This window comes from Mus caroli, chromosome 11, assembly GCF_900094665.2.
Source record: "Mus caroli chromosome 11, CAROLI_EIJ_v1.1, whole genome shotgun sequence".
NCBI classification, from domain to species: Eukaryota; Metazoa; Chordata; class Mammalia; order Rodentia; family Muridae; genus Mus; species Mus caroli.
In genome coordinates this window covers 115896105-115915120 of record NC_034580.1, presented here as the reverse complement: position 1 = coordinate 115915120, position 19016 = coordinate 115896105, and the positions used below count along the sequence as shown (strand labels likewise).

General features: G+C 55.0%; 2 protein-coding genes across 11 annotated transcripts in view; one reads left to right on the top strand and one right to left on the bottom strand.

The window, feature by feature from the left end:
• Positions 1-2491, top strand: part of Aatk (apoptosis associated tyrosine kinase) — a 39672-nt gene extending 37181 nt beyond the window's left edge. For 2 of the 4 annotated variants that reach the window (XM_021176575.1, XM_021176576.1), the window contains exons 12-14: positions 37-184; positions 316-516; positions 1346-2491. In XM_021176575.1, coding sequence (XP_021032234.1) covers positions 37-184; positions 316-516; positions 1346-1386 — 390 coding nt within the window. In that variant the 3' untranslated portion in view covers positions 1387-2491. Of the gene's footprint in view, positions 1-36; positions 185-315 lie in introns of all 4 variants that reach the window. The other 2 variants (XM_029483925.1, XM_029483926.1) reach the window with 1 other exon arrangement.
• A 530-nt stretch (positions 2492-3021) lies between these two features.
• Baiap2 (BAI1 associated protein 2) overlaps positions 3022-19016 on the bottom strand; it is a 65455-nt gene continuing 49460 nt past the window's right edge. The window contains exons 7-15 of one of the 7 annotated variants that reach the window (XM_021176674.2): positions 16169-16321; positions 13016-13240; positions 12673-12874; positions 12072-12273; positions 11059-11127; positions 10464-10626; positions 9168-9202; positions 6681-6728; positions 3357-3445 (exon numbers count right to left, since the gene is read on the bottom strand). In XM_021176674.2, coding sequence (XP_021032333.1) covers positions 6701-6728; positions 9168-9202; positions 10464-10626; positions 11059-11127; positions 12072-12273; positions 12673-12874; positions 13016-13240; positions 16169-16321 — 1077 coding nt within the window. In that variant the 3' untranslated portion in view covers positions 3357-3445; positions 6681-6700. Of the gene's footprint in view, positions 3446-6680; positions 6729-6765; positions 8689-9167; positions 9203-10463; positions 10627-11058; positions 11128-12071; positions 12274-12672; positions 12875-13015; positions 13241-16168; positions 16322-19016 lie in introns of those variants that run through there. The other 6 variants (XM_021176675.2, XM_021176672.2, XM_021176676.2 and 3 more) reach the window with 6 other exon arrangements.

Sequence of the window (19016 nt, the reverse complement as noted above, 5' to 3'; positions counted from 1 at the left end):
GCGGCCTGAGTCACACACTGTGCTCTGTCCCTCCAGGAAAGCCCCACCCGAGAGACTGGGGAGCCCTTTCCCAGCACAAAGGAATCACTCCCCACGTTCCTGGAGGGTGGCCCCAGCTCACCCAGTGCCACCGGCCTGCCACTGCGGGCTGGCCACTCTCCTGACAGCTCTGCTCCTGAACCAGGTAAGCCAGGTTTTGGGGACCAAAGAGTGACATCACTGTCATGGAAGGTCTGGATTCATGACGCGATATCATCTTAAGTGGGGGCTGGGGTGGGTCACATAACGGAAGTGACTCTCTGGTCTGACTTGCAGGCAGTAGGTTCGAATGGGATGGTGATTTCCCGTTGGTGCCCGGCAAGGCTGCTTTGGTGACTGAGCTGGATCCTGCTGACCCTGTCCTGGCGGCGCCTCCCACGCCAGCTGCACCCTTCTCACGCTTCACCGTGTCACCCACACCTGCCTCCCGCTTTTCCATCACCCACATATCTGACTCAGATGCCCAGTCCGTGGGAGGTATGAGTGTGGTGGGGGCTGAGGTGGAGCAGAGGGACACCACGAATGGGGCTCTATGAGGGGTGATTTGGTGGCCTCTGGTCTGCTGGACATTGCCCTGTTAACAGTGTCTGCCCCCTGGCCTCTGGGCAGACATTATGTTCTGGTGGACCTGGCCTACTGCCTCCTGGGCCCAGGGCCTGCCACTCTGCCCTCCACAGCAGGATGCTGGGTACCTGTTCTGTTCTTCTCAGTCTGACCGTAGACTCCCGTGACTTTACTAGAACATTCCCAGCATGGTGGTCTCTACTGTCACCATCTATGGCTCATCTCTAATCTGAGGTTCTTGCTAGGAGTCTCTGTAGGGACTTTACCCAGGTGGTGGTACCATATAGTTCATTTTGTCAAGTCACGTGCCCCCTCCAACTGCCTAACCCGGATAGGCTCCTCTACCAGGTTCTCCTCCCATAGCCTACTCACAGTTTTGACCAGTCCTTTCTGCCTGTTCCTCCCCAGTTGCCCTGGCTGTGGTAACCTTGAGGGAAGAACTTGTCACCCTTGTCCCTGCATGACTCTGACCATGCCTTCTTTGTTTTGGCCTCAGTTTCCATGTGTGCACAGACATGGGAACATTTGCTAAACAAATGCTTTGGATCTGGGTTACAGGTGTGTGTGTGTGTGTGTGTGTGTGTGTGTGTAATAAGTGTGTTATCCCTCATCTAGACACAGGCCTACCACATTGAACAGGCCTGCCACTGGGCCAGGCAGTTGCGGGTGTGGGTGAGGTTTGATGTGTGAGAATCTTTGTCTGATATCTCCCCACATGCTCACAAAGCACCCCCTTTACCAGGCCCAGCAGCAGGTGCTGGGGGCCCATACACAGAGGCTTGAGACCCAGGTAGTCCCACCCTTCGGAGGCTGGCATCACTGGAGCCCCTGCCATCCTGCCCAGGCAGCGACAAGGTTGGTGACTGACTGGGAATGAATGGGGACCACCGGCACCCTACAGCATCCTGGAGAAGCAGGTGGACAAGAGGCCTGTATCTAGCCCTAGACGCACTGGGCTGTGTACCTTCTCTGTGCTGCCCTGATGGCAGAATGTGTCCCGAGTGGACGCTGGGGTTTGCTGCTAGCCCCTGGAGATACCTGTAGCCTGGGGGTCTATGGGTGTCTGTAAGCTTATGTGTACACACTCAAGAAGGGCCCCCTGACTCTTAGGTGACTCTCCACTCCTGGGAAGACCCTCCCTCCCCACCCTTCAGCCACTCTTCCTATATGGCTGTTGGTGGTAAACTGGCCTTAGGCCAGGACCAGGCAGTCCAAGGGCCTGTATGCCCTTGTTGGCTAGGTCCTGCCATGTGTTCAAAGGGCACTTGGCCAGGTTTCAGGATGGCTTTAAGCCTTTAGGTCCCTTTTGGGTCCCCCCCACCTTTCTTACCTGGGTCTAGGTTTGCTCAGAGCAAGGTTGGACCTCTGGGCTCTAAGCCCTTATCTCAGAGTCTGTGGCTATTTCCCCTTCACTGCCTCTGTGGACGCCCTTCCCCACAGGGTTGGTCTGGATTGTTCTGGCCTAGGTCCTGCCCAGTAGTAGGGGCTTCCAGGCTGCGGCTGGCTGCCTCAGAGATGCCCTCTGCAGGGTAGTGTGGGCAGCTCTCTGTTGCAGGGCAGTGCCTGCCCCATACCCTGGTTTGCTAGAGGAGAGTAGGGGGTACCCTACAGCCACTGGGGGCTCCTGCCTGCAGGCAGGGCTGGGAGAAAACAGGGCTGGGGTGGGCAGTATAGGGAATATTTTTGTAACTTGCTGGAGTGAATGAAAATGGGGCGATTCTAAGTTATTGTTGCCAAAGACATGTAAAGTATATTGTTGCTTTGGGAGTGGGGGCAATGTTTTCTGTTTTGTTTTTGTTTCTGTTTTTAGTTTGAGGCTTAGGATGGACGCTGGTGCAATGATTTTCTTGTTCCTTGTTTTTTAAGAGAAACCAAGCTAAGAAAAAAACCAGCCTGTGTGCTCAGTGTTTTCTTTTGGGGTCTGCAGCTAACACCCTGTAGGATGGTAGATGGGGAACTCAGCTCTTTTGCCCCCACATGCCAGGTGAGGTCCCTCCAACCCTCTCCTGTCCCTCAAGACGGCTCTCTCAGGTCGGATGAAAGGGGACCTCCAGGGCAGCCATCTGCCTAGCTTCTAGTCTGTCCTGAGCCGGGCCACTGTGGAGTGAGAGGCAGGAAACTGGCAATGGGACTCCTGTGTTCCCTACTCTGTTCTGGGGCTGGCCTGTATGCCTATATAATGGGTAGGTGCCTCCAGAGGATTTCTTGGGGGAGCTGATGAAGGAAGTCTGCCTGGGTCTTCCCTGCATCCTACGACTTCTGCCATCAGCCGAGCTCCTCACCCCGCTGCATCTGAACCCAGGCCTGACTGGCTTTTATAGAGATCCTACCTTTTAGCTGAAGTGGGGAAGTAGCTGGAGAGCTGGGCTGGGGCCGGCTCTCCTCTCCACACAACAGCACACCACACCACACACTGCACATGGTGAGCACACATTTATTGACCAGACACGCGTGAGATAAAAAAGTTTAAAAGTCAGCATGGGAATAGGCTCCCTTCCCTGCAAGCCGGCAGAATGTCCTCTCTGTGTCCAGAGGCTCTCAAGGTCCCACAGTTAGAATCAGAGGTCCCTGTTGCCCAAGTGCTGGCCCCTCTGTTGGGGCATCGGCCTCTTGAGGCAGCCACCTCACCAGAAACACCTGGGATCCAGCCCAGGCAGGGCCGATGTGAGGCGAGGCTAGGGAGTGGGGCACGGCGGTCTTCTCCGGACAGGAACATGCCCTGATCACCCTCAGCTGGCGGGTGGGGACAGAGTGTCGATGCAGAGGAGCCTGTCAGCTGAGCAGAGGGGCTGATCTGTCATTGGTCACTGTTGGTTTCAGATGGACGTTGGCAAAGGGATTCCTGGGGAAAGAAGAGCAGTTTCAGTTTGGGTTGGTGCCCTGGCTAAGCTGTGCCATCAGGCTGCTCCTGGGACCCCCCCCCGCCCCCACTACTAGAGCCCAGTGGCCCACTCTTGAAACCAGGGTTGGTGCTGGGTGTTGTCTCAAGACCCATTAGCCCCTAGCACAGTTACCCACTGTCACCTTACATGCTCCAGGCAAGGCAGCAGAGTGGGCAGTATGGTGAGGACCAGCTGTTCCCTTCCCAACCTGGGGTGAATGACCCCATTCTTAAGGAAGGCTCGCTGTGGTTTGGTAAGCTCCCACCCCCAGGCTGAGTCCAAGAAGTGGCTCTGCTCCCGTGCAGAGCACAGGGCCCAGTAGGTCACACAAACCAGCCCAGGCATGCAGGGCACCGCAGAAGGCACGCTGTAGACACGCAGACATGACAGACACGAGGTGCATGTGCCCTGACTCCACAGGTGGGGGACTGACACCGGGACCTTGGCCAGATGGCCAGGTCCTTTGCTGAGGGACTAGCCATCTCCCTGAGAGGTGGCTGAGCCACCCAAGTGCCCTTTGGGCCACAGCTGATACACAAACACGACTCAAGACAAGACGTGGAGATGGAACGGATGGGCACAGACGGGCTGCCCCAGCCCAGCCCTCCCAGCAGCCTCTTCTGCTGTCCCTGTCAGGCTAGGGAGGACCCACTCCGGTGAGAACAGCACAGGGCAGCAGGTGGGAAGGGCCAGGCAGCTCCACAGTAACAGCACAGATGGCGTGTGGACATGGGGGCTTGCAAGGCACAGGACTGCACTCCTAGGGAAGCACGCTTGGCTCTACAGCCATTACCTGCAATGGGGTCACCTCTGGCCCTGGTGGGTTCTCAGAAGCCCGGGGCTGGTGGTAGGCCCAGGGTGGGCTAGCAGGCTCTCCATTCAGGCTTTCCAAGAAGACCTACATAGGTAGAGTCTCACCCTACATTTTCCTGAAGATGACATTTTCTAAAAATCTCAAACACTTGGACTGAGAGGTTTTAAAGGTGAAGCACGGGAAGAGGCCCAGGTCCCTGACCCCTCCCAGGTGGTGTCTGTGTCTCCAGTGCTACTCGCCTCTGCTGAGAGCCAGGGATTAAGGGCCACTATCTGCTATGCCTGCAGCCAGAGCTCCGTCCCAGGCCAGGCTACACCTCTCTGCTTTGTGCTGGTGGCTGCAGTCCCTCAAGGTGGCTGCAGAGGGGCTGACTGCCAGGTGAGATGCAGACCCTGGCCCACTCCAGAGTCTACAGAAGGTCTCCCAAAGAGGGCTACAGCTCTGGGGAGACTTGGAATAAGGACGGGTCGTCCTGTTAGGGAATGGGATAGAGTAGAGCGACTAGCAGGTTGCCCCAGGTAGCAGGGCAGAATGGCTGAGATACCTACAGAACATGCCTTACACCTGCCGTGCTTGGTCGCACCATTACTCACCGACATCTATTACCAGCTAGGACCAGAGTGAAAGTTCCGACCCAGACTGCCCTACCCAAGAGGCTCTGAGATATTTTCTTCTCTCCTCCTCACAAAGCCATGGGACCATTTGGAGCACAAAGAACCATCTACAGATACCAAAGCCACTACAAAGTTTTGCTCTGTACATGTTCCTGTTAGCAGAATCTGGGGACATGTTTCCTTCCAAAGAACCCAACGAGATTAGTGAAATTAACCTGAAGGGGGCATGGCCGGCACACAGCTTATCTCCAGGAGTGGGAGGACTCAACATCTGAAGCTGCACCAACTGGGGAAAGGAGGACCAGGCATCCAGGGATGACCAGTGGCATCCATGCCGGATGGATCTGGCAGTATGGTGGGAGGCAGGCAGGGTAGCGGGGCCCGCATCAGTTCTCTCCCTGGAATTCCTGCAGCTATCTATGAACAACGCTGTACCAGAAACCTTGAGAGGCTGGACTGCAGCAGTCTGTCAGCCATGGAACGAGAGCATGGATACTACCAAGAACAACTCCCCACGGAGGACCTGTGCACACCTGTGGGTTTCCATTTCTTCTACCTACACAGGGCTGGGGATCCCTCAGAACTCTCAGCAACCACAGGTAGCTTTGGGGGCACCCTTCAACCCTACTAGGTGAGCTGGAAGACTAGGCAGTCTGTGGCCAGGAACTGCTCGGGGGGTTGCAGCAGCACTGCGCCGAACTAGCAAACCCATCTGCCTTATGCCTATCACATCCAAGTCTCAGTCCCAGCACACACAAGAGACCTGCTCCCCAGAAGAGGGTACACAAGCCTCCCTGAGCCTTTTCTCATGGCTCCTAACTGGCTTAGTGGGACCCAGTGGGCAGTGAGGTAGGGGGTCTGCCAGGCTGGGCAGGAGAAGTACACCTCCCAGAGAACATCTTGGATGTGGAGACAGAGGCAGGAGAAAGTGGCCGGCTTAGAGTCTGACAAGGACATTTCATTCTCTCTGTAAACCTTAGCAGAACTTTACTCCAGAATTCACATTACAGATACCCAGGAAGGCAACAGGGAGAGTTCTGGGCTGAAATACATCATTGTGACTATCAGGGAGATAATGAGCACTCTTGCTAAGGGACACACACAGGTCCTGACTTCTCATGCCACCTGCTCCATGGTGTGGGAAGGGAATAAAAGCCCCTTGCACCATGGTGGACAATGCCCAGCAGTGCCCTCCTCCCTGCCTCAAGTGGTCTACCTCGGCCCACTTCTCCAGTACCAAGGGAAGAAGCAACAGGCCAGTGTCTTGTAGCCATATGGGGAGGTGGAGGGAACCAGGAGAGGCAAGATCTGACGGCAGAGGTCACCTGACCCAGGCTCGGTTCAGCTGTGGTACTCAACAGCTGGACTCCTGGCCAACCCCAAGGTATCCCACATGAATACCCAGGTACATGCTACATGACTGGGGGGAGGCTGTTCCCTCAGGCCACCCGTTGATTGTGACGAACCACCCTATAAGGGTACGAGAGAACAGATCTAGGCCAGCCCCATATTCCATAGCGAAGGCAGCGATGGGGCAGGGTTAGAACCACAAGCCTCCAGGCGGAAGGAAGGTAGGTGAACCACAAGCCAGAGGAGGGAACTGGTGGAAGGAAGGCCCAGCGCCCGGAGCAAGGCATCTCAGCAGGCTCCCAAGCCCTGCCCAGGCCCAGACCCTTCCTGTGGAGGCTGTCCTGACTCAGGCCAGAGAGGGTCTAGGAATAGCCATTATAGATGCAGACAGATGGGCGAAAGACCAGGGCAACTTACTAACTCTAGTCAGGGGCAGCTCAAAATCTGGCCACTTCGACATCCGCGCTGTAAGGAAACACAAGGCTTATTGGTAAAGCTAGAGCAGCCAACGGGTACCTGCGGACACCAGGAGGCAGAAGGCCAGGCAGGATGGACACCTGCTGGGAAGGGACCTTGAACACACCTCTCTGCTGGGTGGGGAATGGGGACTAGAGGGCTCACTCTTGCTGGAGTCTGCACTAAGCCCTTCTAAGCCCTGCTTTCTCAGCCAGGGTGGTAGGCCACCTGGGTGTCACCATCAGAGCCACCTGGGCTTGCACTGTCTGTAAGCCTAGACTGGTTTTGGCAATGACCTGGAATGATCTGCAGGTGAGTTAAGAGACTGAAGATGGGCTGCAAGTTGGGGTGCCCTGAGGTGTGGCTTGGCCCACAGAGCCCCAACATATGCCAGAGAGCTGGACGGAGGCACAGACCAACTCAGTGCAATAAATAAAGCCTTTATTCCAACAGTTGACCGCAGTACAGGGCACAGTTCAGATTTTTTAAAAAAAAAAGAAAGGAAAAAAGGAAAAAATATTTTTTAGCACTTTACATCTTCTTACAAGTTTGCTGTTTTGTGTCTACATTCATCCATTGCACATGGAATCCCCTGGATTTGAAATCTTTTAGCAAAATTAGAACAACACAGAAAGTTCTTTACACAGGTCCAGGTTCTGGCTGTGTTTTCCTTAAATATAAAACAGGATCTGTCTGTGTCTGAGCTGCTGCTGCTGTCAGACTGGACCAGCCACGCCCTAGTCCTCAGCAGGCTTGCTGGGTTTGCTAACCACATCAGAGGCGCGTCCGCAGCTTCCCAAGGGCTTCTGCCAGCTGTAGGGCTGAGCCCACTGGGCCTTGGGCTCCGCTGCCCAGAATTCAGTGTGTGAAGAGACAAAACCAGTAGCCACTGAGTCCAGTGTGCCTGTTTCTAAAGTTACCAAGACACACACAAGAGGAGAGTGCTTAGGAGGAGCTGGGCCAGAGCCTGCTTCTCCCCGGCCCTGACTGGCTGGCTGTACCCTCTGCGCCGCGACTTTCTCAAAGGCTGGTCATAGAAAGATTCCCCAAAGGTGTGTGTATGTGTGGATGGGTGGGTGGGCTTGGTCTTGAGGTCTTTGGAATGTTCGCATGTGGCCGGGCAGCACCTGCTCTTGCCTCCAGCTCCCACCAGGGCACTGCATGAGGTAACGCCACCCTGTGTTGGGATGCCGCACTCTGTTCTACACACGCCTGCCCAGCAGTATCTGCTGAGGAAGAAGCCTAGTGCCTGGCTTGTGGGGTGGGCAGGGCCTGGCTGGGGCTGCAGCCTCCATCACAGGAGTGGTCAGCTTCCTCAGGAGGCTCCCAAGTGCCCAGGCCCCTTTTCTTGGTGCAGCCCTTGGAAGGGGCCTGAGGCAGGTCAAGGTCCCTGGGCTTGATCCCCCCAGGACCCTAAGTCCTGTCCTGTTCTAGAAGACGCCAGCACTCTGGGGGTCAGATGCAGAATAACAGTACGTACACCGGAGTCCATGCATATCTGTTTTTGTTTTTAGGAAAAAAAAATAGTCCTTTTTCCTGTTTTTCTTTTTTTTTTTCTTTTTTTTTTCTTTTTTAAAGATTTTTTTCTTTTTCTTCAAACTCTAGCCCTGGCTCGTGGCCAGCCTTAGAAAAGGGATGTGCGTCGTGAACACCACAGGGCTAGGGCAGCAGGTGCGGACGCTGCTTTGCCACTCAGCCAGCAGGCCCCCACCCGGCAGTTAATGCTCAAGGCTGGGGACACCTGCTGGGGGCATGAGCGCAGGGGCGCAGAGAGCAGCACCATGGACCCTGGGGGATTTCAGAGTCTGGGATCACCAACCAAAAGGCAGGAGCGGGTGGGAAAGAAAACAACCCAAGAACAAACCAACGAGAGCTGAGGAGGGGAACCGGTGGAGACTGGGGGGAGCTCTTCAGAGCAGCTGCCTGGGGTCAGCGTCCTCACACTGTGGACACCAGCGTGCCACTGCCACTGTGGAACAAAGCACAGGACAGCTGCCCAGATGCATGCCCACCACTGGCCAGGGGCAGCAGGCCCGCCCGCCACCCGGCAGAGCCCTGGCCAGCCAGCAGCCAGGCTACCTGGCCTCTGGGAGGATGATGAACCCAGAACAAGATTGTGCTTGGCGGGCAGCAGCCACAGCCCTTGGTGAGGATCTACCTGGTTCTAGGGAGAGAAGGCCTAGAGGTGGCTGACAACCCTCCTCACCCCTGCCCTGCCTGCTGGGATGAGCAGAGCAGTCCAAGACACCAAGACCCAGCAGGATGGAGGAGGGGCTCACTGTACTAAGAGCAGACAGGAGCCCAGGACGGGTGGGTGGGTGGGTCCAGCTCTGGTGGCTTAGGGTCAAGGTTCTCAAAGTAAGAAAAGCTAGGTCCCAAGGGAGAGGTTACTCTAACCAAGTCTGTGGCCACCCACCCACAGTCCCAACGAAGCCTAAAGCCTCTTACCTGCTCACAGATCGTGCCCCATAGTCATCCAGACCCTGGGAACAAAAGCAGAGCAATCAAGTTGGGCACCGGAGACTATGAGCCACCCACATGCTCACTGACAGTCTAAGTTCCTGTTCTCATAAAGATGGTCCTGCCCCTGTGGAGCTCTCGGCTGGGCTCCTTCCACACCAACTCTCTATCCTCTCTTTGGTCACAGTGGTTGGGGACCACTCTAGAGACTGTGGTGACTGACCTCTCACACTAACAAAGACACCTCCCATCTGGCCAGGGTAGGCTGGATCATGTGTGCTCTCTGTACATACAGGACACACCACTTTATGACGCCACTTTAAAAGCCCCCTCAAACCAATCACTGCCCAGAGGCTGGCATGTGCCCAAGGTCCATAACTCCGACCAGAAAAGTCTGGGCACCACAGCCACCACATGCTCTGAGAGCCCCAGCTCCAGTGTGGTTCTGATCATGAAGGCTGCAGCTAAGGATCATTGCCATCTAGACCTCCCTAGACTCAAGCCCCCCAAGTCCCATGCACACTGCCTGAACTGCAGGCGGCCTGGAGGCAGCACTTCCAAAGCTTGCCCACTCCTCTAGGTCAGGACGGATGGGATAGCCAAAGGCAGGATCCTGCCAGTCCCCAACATGAGTGAGTGCACGTGCTTGGGTCATACAGTCAACAGGACCCAGCCCTCAGACACTGGGGCACCATGCTGGCCCTCAGCTGGCCCAAGACTTAGGAATGGTGAGTTCTTTCCCTCTCTATGTGCAGGTAGAGGCCCCACCCTAGGATGAGAGCCAAGGACCAGCTGTGGTCTCTTCTGCCTCAGGGTAGAACAGACCGACATCCTTCAGATTTAAGCCCCAGGTTATAAGGGCTACTCGTCACCCTGCAACTCTGCCCTGCACTCAAAGCCCAACTGAAGCAGGACACTCTGCGTACTACTTGACAGGAGTTTGCCAGGGACCGTCCCCAGGACCTACGGCTGTAATCAGCCACTTATGGCCTCACATGCTCTAGGCAGCAGCAGCTCATGCTACGAGCTGAATGCGACCAAGCACCTGTTGCTCTTGGGAAAGGAGTTTCTGACTTCCTTGGCCCTGGGTGGTAGTGGGTATTCAGGATGACCACAGGCCAGCTATGCCCAGGTCCCCAAACCCCACCTAGCAGAAAGGTCGTGCACAGACTCAGTCTGGTAAGGTGTGAGGCTAAAAATCTCAAGCCACGGAGCCTCTGTCACAAGCCTGTCAGCCAAACTCATGATCCCTCCTTGCAGATCCATCGCAGCCCCAGGCCTCACCTGAGAGAAGGCAGGAACTGCCACGCTGTAGGGTCTCTGCTTGAACGTGCCAGCTGTCTGGGTGGGGAATGCCCGGGAGGACGTGCCATAGTCAGGAGGAGGAAGGGCTAGGTCATCCTTGTCCAGGAGGTTGCCTGTGCTGCTGCTCTTGCCTTGCTGCAGGCTGTAGGGCATGGAGACTCAGTGACTCAGTGGCACACGGGCCAGTCACCTACCCCATGCCTCACTCACAGCAGCCAGTGACCTCACAGGTATTCCTGTCTAACCTCCCTGCCAGGTTTCTGCACTGTACATGCACCAGGTCGAAATTGCCAAATGCTGGCTGCTGAAGCCCTGTGACAGGGTCCCTCCAACCCTACTCCAGGAGGTAGGCAGTGGAGGGACAGCCCAATCACAATGGGCTGGCTAACAACTGTCCCACATTCCGCCTGTATTCTTCCCAGCATTCCCAGGGCTCTTGGGACCCACCTTCCACCCCTTCCACACAGTCTCAAGCATGCAGTAGGACCTGAGATGGCTCTGAGGGGCAGAGAAAGAACTAGAAATTCTGCCCAGTTTTGTGCCCAGGGGTCTCAGCCCTAGCCAGTATGCTTACCTCATATGCAATCTGTCACTTCCGTCACTGTCCAGGACCCGGGTGTAGGAGAAGGGGAACCAGCCCCGCCTAGAAGAAAGGTGCTAGGTGAGACTCCTGGATCCATTGCACAGGCCCTCCAGATGCAGGACAGGAGCCTGTCAGATGCCAAGTCTCCCCAGCTCCCCAGCCTGTCCTAATCCGTATGTGGAAGGATAGGTGCTCCTGTTCCAGAGAGCCCGTGTGGCTGGGGCCCAGTCCTGAGGCTGAGGCAGTCCAGCTGCCCTGCCTGGTAAAGACATGGTCTGACAACCTGTTCCTCCCCTGACACAGCTCACTACCATGATGGTCAGAGCTCAAAGACTAGGAGACCACTGGGACAGAGACGGATACAGCTTCCTGTCCTTCAAGGACGTTTTTGAGGCTCCCTGCTGGGCCAGAGCAAAGTTCAGTTTGTACCTCATCTTGGCCACAGCTGCTTAGACACATGTGTGGAAGACACACCTAGACAAAAACTACTGTTTTTTTGGGGGGTTGAGGGGTGCCTCTAAGTGGCACCAACACTGGCTGTTCACCCCATATCTTGTAATAGGTATTAAGTTAGGCAGAGCTGGGTGGCCCAGAGACTTGGTGACATTGCTGAAGGCTATTCAGACCTATAGGAAAGTTTGGTATGTATGGGGATGGGGGGATTGGTCAAGTCTGCTCTGCTGGGGAAACCACAGGCCCTCATCTTGGAATAGCCAAGTATGCCACAGCGAATATGCATTTAGAACATTGTGCCTGTGCCAAATAACAGCAAAGAATGATCAAGCACCGAGAGGCAGAAGTAGCGGCCTGTGGCTTGGTTGCTATAAAGATTGGGCTAGTAGGGAGAAGGCGGAGGTCTGTGGCATCACGCCGTCCCTGTCTCTCCTGCCCAGGTTTCCCACTAGGAGAGCCTGTGACTGAGAGTGCATCTGAGTGCTGCCACTCCCTCATGTTTGTGGAAGAGGATAGGCTGCTTTAGACTTTCTCTGTGGGTGGGTGCTCACATCTTGGTCTTCTCACTCTCCCCATAGTGCCAGCCGTCACGGGCCTCAGGCACTAGCAGCGTGATGAGGTCGCCCTCCTTGAAGCTCAGCAGAGTGCTATTGTCCCCGGCCGCGTGGGAGAAAATGGCCTTGACCCGCATGCGGCCGTTACGTTCTAGGCCAGCTGCCATGGAGCTTGAACGTGGCAGTGTCTTGTTCTCAGCTGCCGAGACAACGGGTGTGTATGTGAGAGGGCTGTCCACGGCAGACGGAGCCGGGATTACAGGTATTAACAACAGTCATGGTGCAAACACAGGAGCTGCCCATGATCAACTGAAGCCCTTCCACCCTCTAGCCTGTCTGTTTGCTGAAGACAGGGTCCTGGTCTCATTCCACCGTGCCACACTCCGAATCAATACACACTGCATGCTTACACATGCATTACGTATCCAGGCACATACCATTAACAGGTATTTGTAGACATGCACATAGGCATATGCACGCATATACCATGCAAAAACACGTGTCTGTATATATACCTACAGACATACTTGCACAATCAAGTGCACACACACGCACTCACAAGCCTTGGCTTCTCAGCCTAGCACCCTCAGGCCCTTACTGGTGGCATAGCTGTTCTTCGGAGTCACGCTCTTGCGCACGGGGAGTGTGTTGGAGTACGAGTCGCTCAGCTTGCTTTGAGACTGCGGGGGAGACAGGGATTTGGGCTGGGCAGCCTTTCGGTCAGCCCAGGGGTTGTAGTCCTCGCTGTCCGGGCCTGCGACGCCATTCATGACAGGTACATTCTCCTGAGCAGACATCCGCTGGAGGAAGAGGCAGGGGCAGGGCGTCGCTGGGAGCCAGCTTGGGCCTGGGCTCAGCGCATTGGGCTTGCCCTTTGGAGAACATGCTACCACCCCAAGCAAAGGGAGCACCCACTAAGCTTCTAAAGTCCCAGGACTCACCCCCACAAATGGTGCCAGCTCAGGTGGCACTGGCAAGGGCTTGGCTCCAGGAATGGGGTCTGAGATGACCAGGTTGGACTTGGAGGCTGACAGGGCACTTGGAAGGATGGAGCCATTGCTATTGGCCATCTGTTGCATCAGCTGGACAGCACGGTCTGGGATCTTGTTGGGGTCGGCACAGGCTTGCTGCCACAGAGGCAGCTTCTGGGCCAGCAACTCCTTGCCCTGGAGTGGAAGACACAGGACAAGAAGGGTGTCAGGGGCAGCATGGGGTCCTGCGGGGCACAGTCCATAGGTGTCTCCCTGAGCATCACCACCGAGCATGTGTGGCCTTGCCTGGCCCTAGTGTTGTTCATCAAGGGTTCTTCAACCAGAGGCTTTGCATCTCGAAAAGGGATACTTGCTAAAAAGCACTTATGTGCTAGGTTGCTGAGAGAAGACCAGGGTGAGATCAGACTAAGGAGCTGTTCTGGTAGTGCTTCCCCAGGGGCCTACAGAATAAAGAACGGATGGGCTCACACAGCCCCAGGAGAGGCAGCTCCTTTGTGGGCAAAAGTACACAGTGGCAAGGAAAGAGGTGAGAGAGGGGTTAAAATTGGAGACAGGACAGAGCTATTGAGGCATGGTCAGGCCAGGAGGCTGGAGATGTGCAAAGGTGGCCTCTGCTGGAGAATGTTGGCCACTTGGATCCACCTCTATGGGGAAGAGCTTGGCTTGCCTCTGGGGCACATGAAGGCCTGTCTCAGGCACAGCCAAATCCTGCGAGCACAAAGTGCACACAGGGAGCCGGGCAATGGTGGCATACGCCTTTAATCCCAGCACTCAGAAGCAGAGGCAGGAGGATCTCTGAGTTCAAGGCCAGTCTGGTCCACAGATTGAGTTCTAGGACAGCCAGGGCTACAGAGAGAACCCCTGTCTTCCCCCACCCCCTCCCAAAAAAGTGTTCACCGGATAAGGGAGCACAGACATGACACAGAGTTCTACTTTTAGGATCTTGTGTCTATTTGAATTAAGTCAAAGGCCCAAATGGGCAGTGCAGCTGTGCCTGGCATCTGAGCACAGGTAGGGTAGCCCCTGCCCCTGCTAGTCATTGGACAGTGGGCCTGCAGTGCTGCAGAGGGTCCTGAGATGGCCACATTTGTAGGCCGGCATCGAGGCCTGTCTTCAGTGCCTGTATGCAGCAGCATGGCCAGCTGCCTACTTAGGGAGGTCAGAGCTCTTCTTCCCAGACCTGACACAAAGCTGGTCCTCACTAGGGGCACAGATATAACTGCCAGCCTGAAAGTACTGCGCGGGCTCACTGAGCGGGCTCACTGTGTGCTCAGTCAGTTAACTACCAGCCTTAAAGCACTGTGCAGGCTCACTGTGTGCTCATTCAGTTAACTACCAGTCTGAAAGCACTGTGCGGGCTCACTGTGTGCTCAGTCAGGTAACTGCCAGGAGAGAAAGAAGCCTCTGGGCTTGTGTTTTCTTGAGAGCGAAGGATATCTGAGGACCAGAGCAGAGGCTCTAGGTCATGTGTGTGTGGATATGTGAGCACACATGACAGTTGGAAGGACACATGTCAGTGTGTATGGTGCTCTAGGGTGTGTGTGTGTGTGTGTGTGTGTGTGAGAACACACATGACAATGGAAGGACACATGTCAGTGTGTATGGTACTCTAGGGTGTGTGTGTGTGTGTGTATGTGTGAGAACACACATGACAGTGGAAGGACACATGTCAGTGTGTATGGTGCCAATCTCTAGACCACACTCACTCACAAGGACATATACAGGGTCTTCATGTTTGGCTGCATTGATTGATTACATCTATGCTCTTGAATATTCCAGGGGACACAATCTGACCCCACCTCAGTTCCTACAGATCCTATGAATGACAGGGCTCCACTCACCCTAACATGTTCTTAGCAAGAGTCTATCATCCCGATCCCTGGGGGGTTATGGGAGAGAGCCCTCTGCATGCCTTAAGCCCGAGCCACACAAGCAGGGCTCATGGCAGACCACCCTGGAGGACGCAGCTCTTCACAGGAACTTCCTTTGTTCAGCAAGGACGGGCCAGGTCCTGGAATGTGGCACTTCCCAGGAAGTGTGTGTGTGTGTGTGTGTGTGTGTAATTGTGTGTATACACGTGAACATGTGTGTGATGGAAGAGAGCAGAGAGAGGAAGCATGGGGGGAGGTGTTTAGTAGGGAGCACTCACTAGACTTGGTGGAGGGGGGTTGGTTTCTCAGGGGTCAAGGAGGGATCAGGAATGGCAGACTCAATGAGCCACCACAAGCCTAGTGCTTGATGGCACCAGAAAAAGTGGGGGCAAGGAAGGACTCTGAGGACACCATGTGACCAGCTCTGGGTTGAGAAGAAGGCACCTGGAGCTAGGCAGGACCCCACAGCTGCTTAGGAAGTGTGGCGTGGGATGAGAGTGGCCAGTTTCACAGGGGCAGCCAAACTATGGCAGCCAATAGACAGTATGCCAGGAAGGTCCAGATGTCTGGTGACATGGTCCGGCCTTAGAGGCTAAAAGTCACCAGTATCATGGCTTGTAGACCCACTAGCCCACGGGCCACCAGGTGTTCAGATAGGCATAGTTAGGTCTGAGGAAGATGGAAAGCCAACCCTTCCAGAGCCCAGGGGACTGTGTTACTCCTTCCCTAGAATGTCATCAGTCTAGACCTCAGCTAGAGCAGAAAAACCAACAGTGATTTAAGAATTCCCAGAGCCAAGCTGGGCGGGGTGGTGCACGCCTTTAGTCCTAGCACTTGGGAGGCAGAGGCAGGCAGATTTCTGAGTTCGAGGCTAGCCTGGTCTACAGAGTGAGTTCCAGGACAGCCAGGGCTATACAGAGAAACCCTGTCTCGAAAAAAAACAAAAAAACCCAAAGAATTCCCAGAGCCCACGCCTGGACTCTCCTCAGCAGACAGTCTCCTAAATCATCCAGCAATTCCTAGTGTAGGTCTTTAAAATGTCATGCCCTCTGACCTGGCAATTCTTCCTCTAGAATTCTGTTCCTCAGCCTGAGGTGTTCAAGGATGGCTGTCCCACTATTAGTGGCCACTCTGGGCGCTCAGACACTCACAGACATAGTCTGGCTCCGTGAACAGCAAGTTTCCGCCTGCACCAAGCAGGAAGGCCCAGCACCCCACAGTCCTAGCTCACCTTGGAATGGTAAGCAGCAGAGTTCTTGGCCACAGCGCACTGCTTTTCCACCAGGAAGCAGAACCTCCTGCGCTCCTCAGTGAGTGCTGTCTTGTAGCCGTCAGACACGTAGTTCTCCAACTCGCCCTGCTTATTGCTGATGGCATCGATGTACTGGGGACAGGATACAGAGGGAACAAGTTAGTGAGCACACAGCAGATCCTGCTTGGGTTTGGGCAACATATCCAGCCATCCCTGCAGGCCTGCCCATACTGCCCAGGAGGTTGTCCTGTGGAGGACCTAGGTGGAAGGATCTCCAGGCTTACAAACATGCACTGTGAACAGAAGGGAAGCGTGCACATGGAGCCAAAAACCAACGCTGGTGCTTTCCTTGGTCACTTTCTACTGAAGCAGGGTCTGCCACAGAACCTGGAGCTCATGGAACCTAGAGCTTAGCTTGCCCTGGGGAGCCGTCTCCACCTCCCAAGTGCTGGGACAACAGGTACCTGTTGCCATGCTTTATCTGGCATTTATGTGGGTGCTAGGGATCACAACTATGGTCCTTACACTTCTATGGCAAGTGCTTTAGCCACTGAGTCATCCCCCAGCCCCCATACAAATATATCTTTGAGCCTCCATGTAGGCAGGCTAGCTTTGAACTATAGGTCTTAGTTATACCCTGAGCATGAGGTAATCTTCCTGTCTCTGCCTATTATGCTGGCATTACAAGCGTGTGCCATCGATCCCAGCATTCCTTGGACTTCTTCCTGAGAAGGGGAAGGAAAGGTACCAGTGGCAGGCCATCCCTTCCAGGCTTCAGCTCCGTGAAGCATAGAAATGTCAGCGTGAGAGGGGCGTGCGGGGGGGGGGGGTCCTGCAGTACACTCCCGTGCCCTGGCTCCACTGAGGCTCCTGTCAACTACAGTTTCTTTTGCCTCAGAGTCGTAGCTCCAGCAGCTATAGAACGGTCTCAAGAGATACTGACTGAGGAGACCCAGGGAAGCTGCTGCTGGAGAGAGAGCATGGGCACCCACCACTGAGGACGTGGAGAGCGGAACAGGTGACCAAGCCTTAGATTGTTCCATGAATATCATATGCAGGGGAAGAGAGGCCTTCATCAAAGACATATGGATCACTATCCCTGGGATAGCATGTGCCTGGTGAGGGGTCCTCACCATAGAGCATGAACTGAAAAATGGCCTATCCCTCGCCTTTTCATCTGGGTCATCTGGGTTTCGCCTGGGCATCCAATCTGGGTGGCCTTGGGAACCCCCTCAATCCTCAAGATACTCTGGGCTCAATCAAGAGAGATATGTGGTCAAATGATTCCATAGGATTCTGAGAGCACTGCCTTCCCCAAACCCCATCTAAAGACACAATCCCTTTGAAGCCCCCGAGGTCACAGGTACTTCTCTGGCCACCAACAGCGGTCTTGTCCCGACTACTCTTGAGTTTCCTGGGGGGGAAACATAACCTACCCAGGAAGGTTCTTGTCAAAAAGCCCAGGACCAGTGCAACCTCCAGACCTGACTATCTATTCTGAATGTGCCAAGACAGAGGGGTAGGGGAATTCAGAGAGTCCAGGGATGTCAACTTCACGGGGACCAGGGAGAAGGTGGTATCAGGTGACATTTGGCAGTTGACATTTAGTGGGGATAGCCACAAACTGTAAAGATAAAGGGATTTTGGGGACGGGTGGATGTGCTGACACATACATGAAGACAGATGTTCTAGACTGGAAGTGTATAGCTCAGTGGTAGGCGCCTGCATAGCACAGGAGATGCCCTGGGCTCCATCCCAGCCCGGCACAGAGGTGTGTGCTGCATACCAGCATTCCCAGCACTCCTGAGGGTCTCCTCAGCGATATAGAGAATGAGGCTCACCTAGGATCCCTGAGGTCTTGCCATTTTTAAACCAACCAACCTAAGAGAATGCTCCTGCCTCTGTGTTTGTTTCTGTTTGTCACTGCTGAATCCTTATCCACCTGCCTCGAGAACCCTCATCCCAGGGACCCCCATACCCGGCTGGGGTGGTCCGTGGCAGTGACTTGTATCAGTTATATGTAGTTCACAATTTGAAAGAAAGCCTCAATCAATAGGTAGAAGCCATCCACACCAACAGAAACCACTGGGCAGAGCTATGCTATAAGAATGTATGTGGAACTTGGTTTCATAGTTAAACCTTACTATGATAATCAAACTGCCCAAATATCAAGGAAGGGTCAATTTACATCCAGGTATACGCAGACGCCTCTCTAGTGCATCTCCTGCGCCTATCCCTCTTAGGCTGAACTCCCAGCAGCCTGGAGCAGAGCGCTCAGCCACTCGGGAGCAGCTGTTGCAGAAGCGCTTCCTAAGGCGACCGTCTTCCAGCAGGGGGCAGGCCTGAGCTGCCAGGGTGCTCACAGCTGACTCACAGCCACCTCGGCGGAGCTCTGACTCAGCGTGGGTGGGCGGCTGAGCTGTGGGCGGCAGAGGGGGTTGGAGCAGGCTGTTCCCTTAGCATCTCCCCACACAAGGCTCAGCTGGAGGGACAGAAGAGGGGGAAGCCCAGCTGGGTGGGGGCTGGTCTCCACCGAGGCTATCGGTGCCAACTCTGCCTACCAGCCAGCACCAATCTCTCCAAGGTCAAGGCCTGCCATACTCACACCCTTGCCACCAAACCTACACAGATTGCTGCTTCTGCCCTGCAGCCCCACACTAAACTCCTGCCCTCCCCACTGACAGGAACAGTCTGAGAAGGCCTGAGAATAGGTCTTGGTCCTCTCAAGCGGCAGCAGGGCCCAGGCATAGGGTCTGCCAGGTGGGACTCAAGACAGTTATTGTAACAAGAGAAGTCAAAATAGCAGGTGAGAGTGGCATTCCAGCCT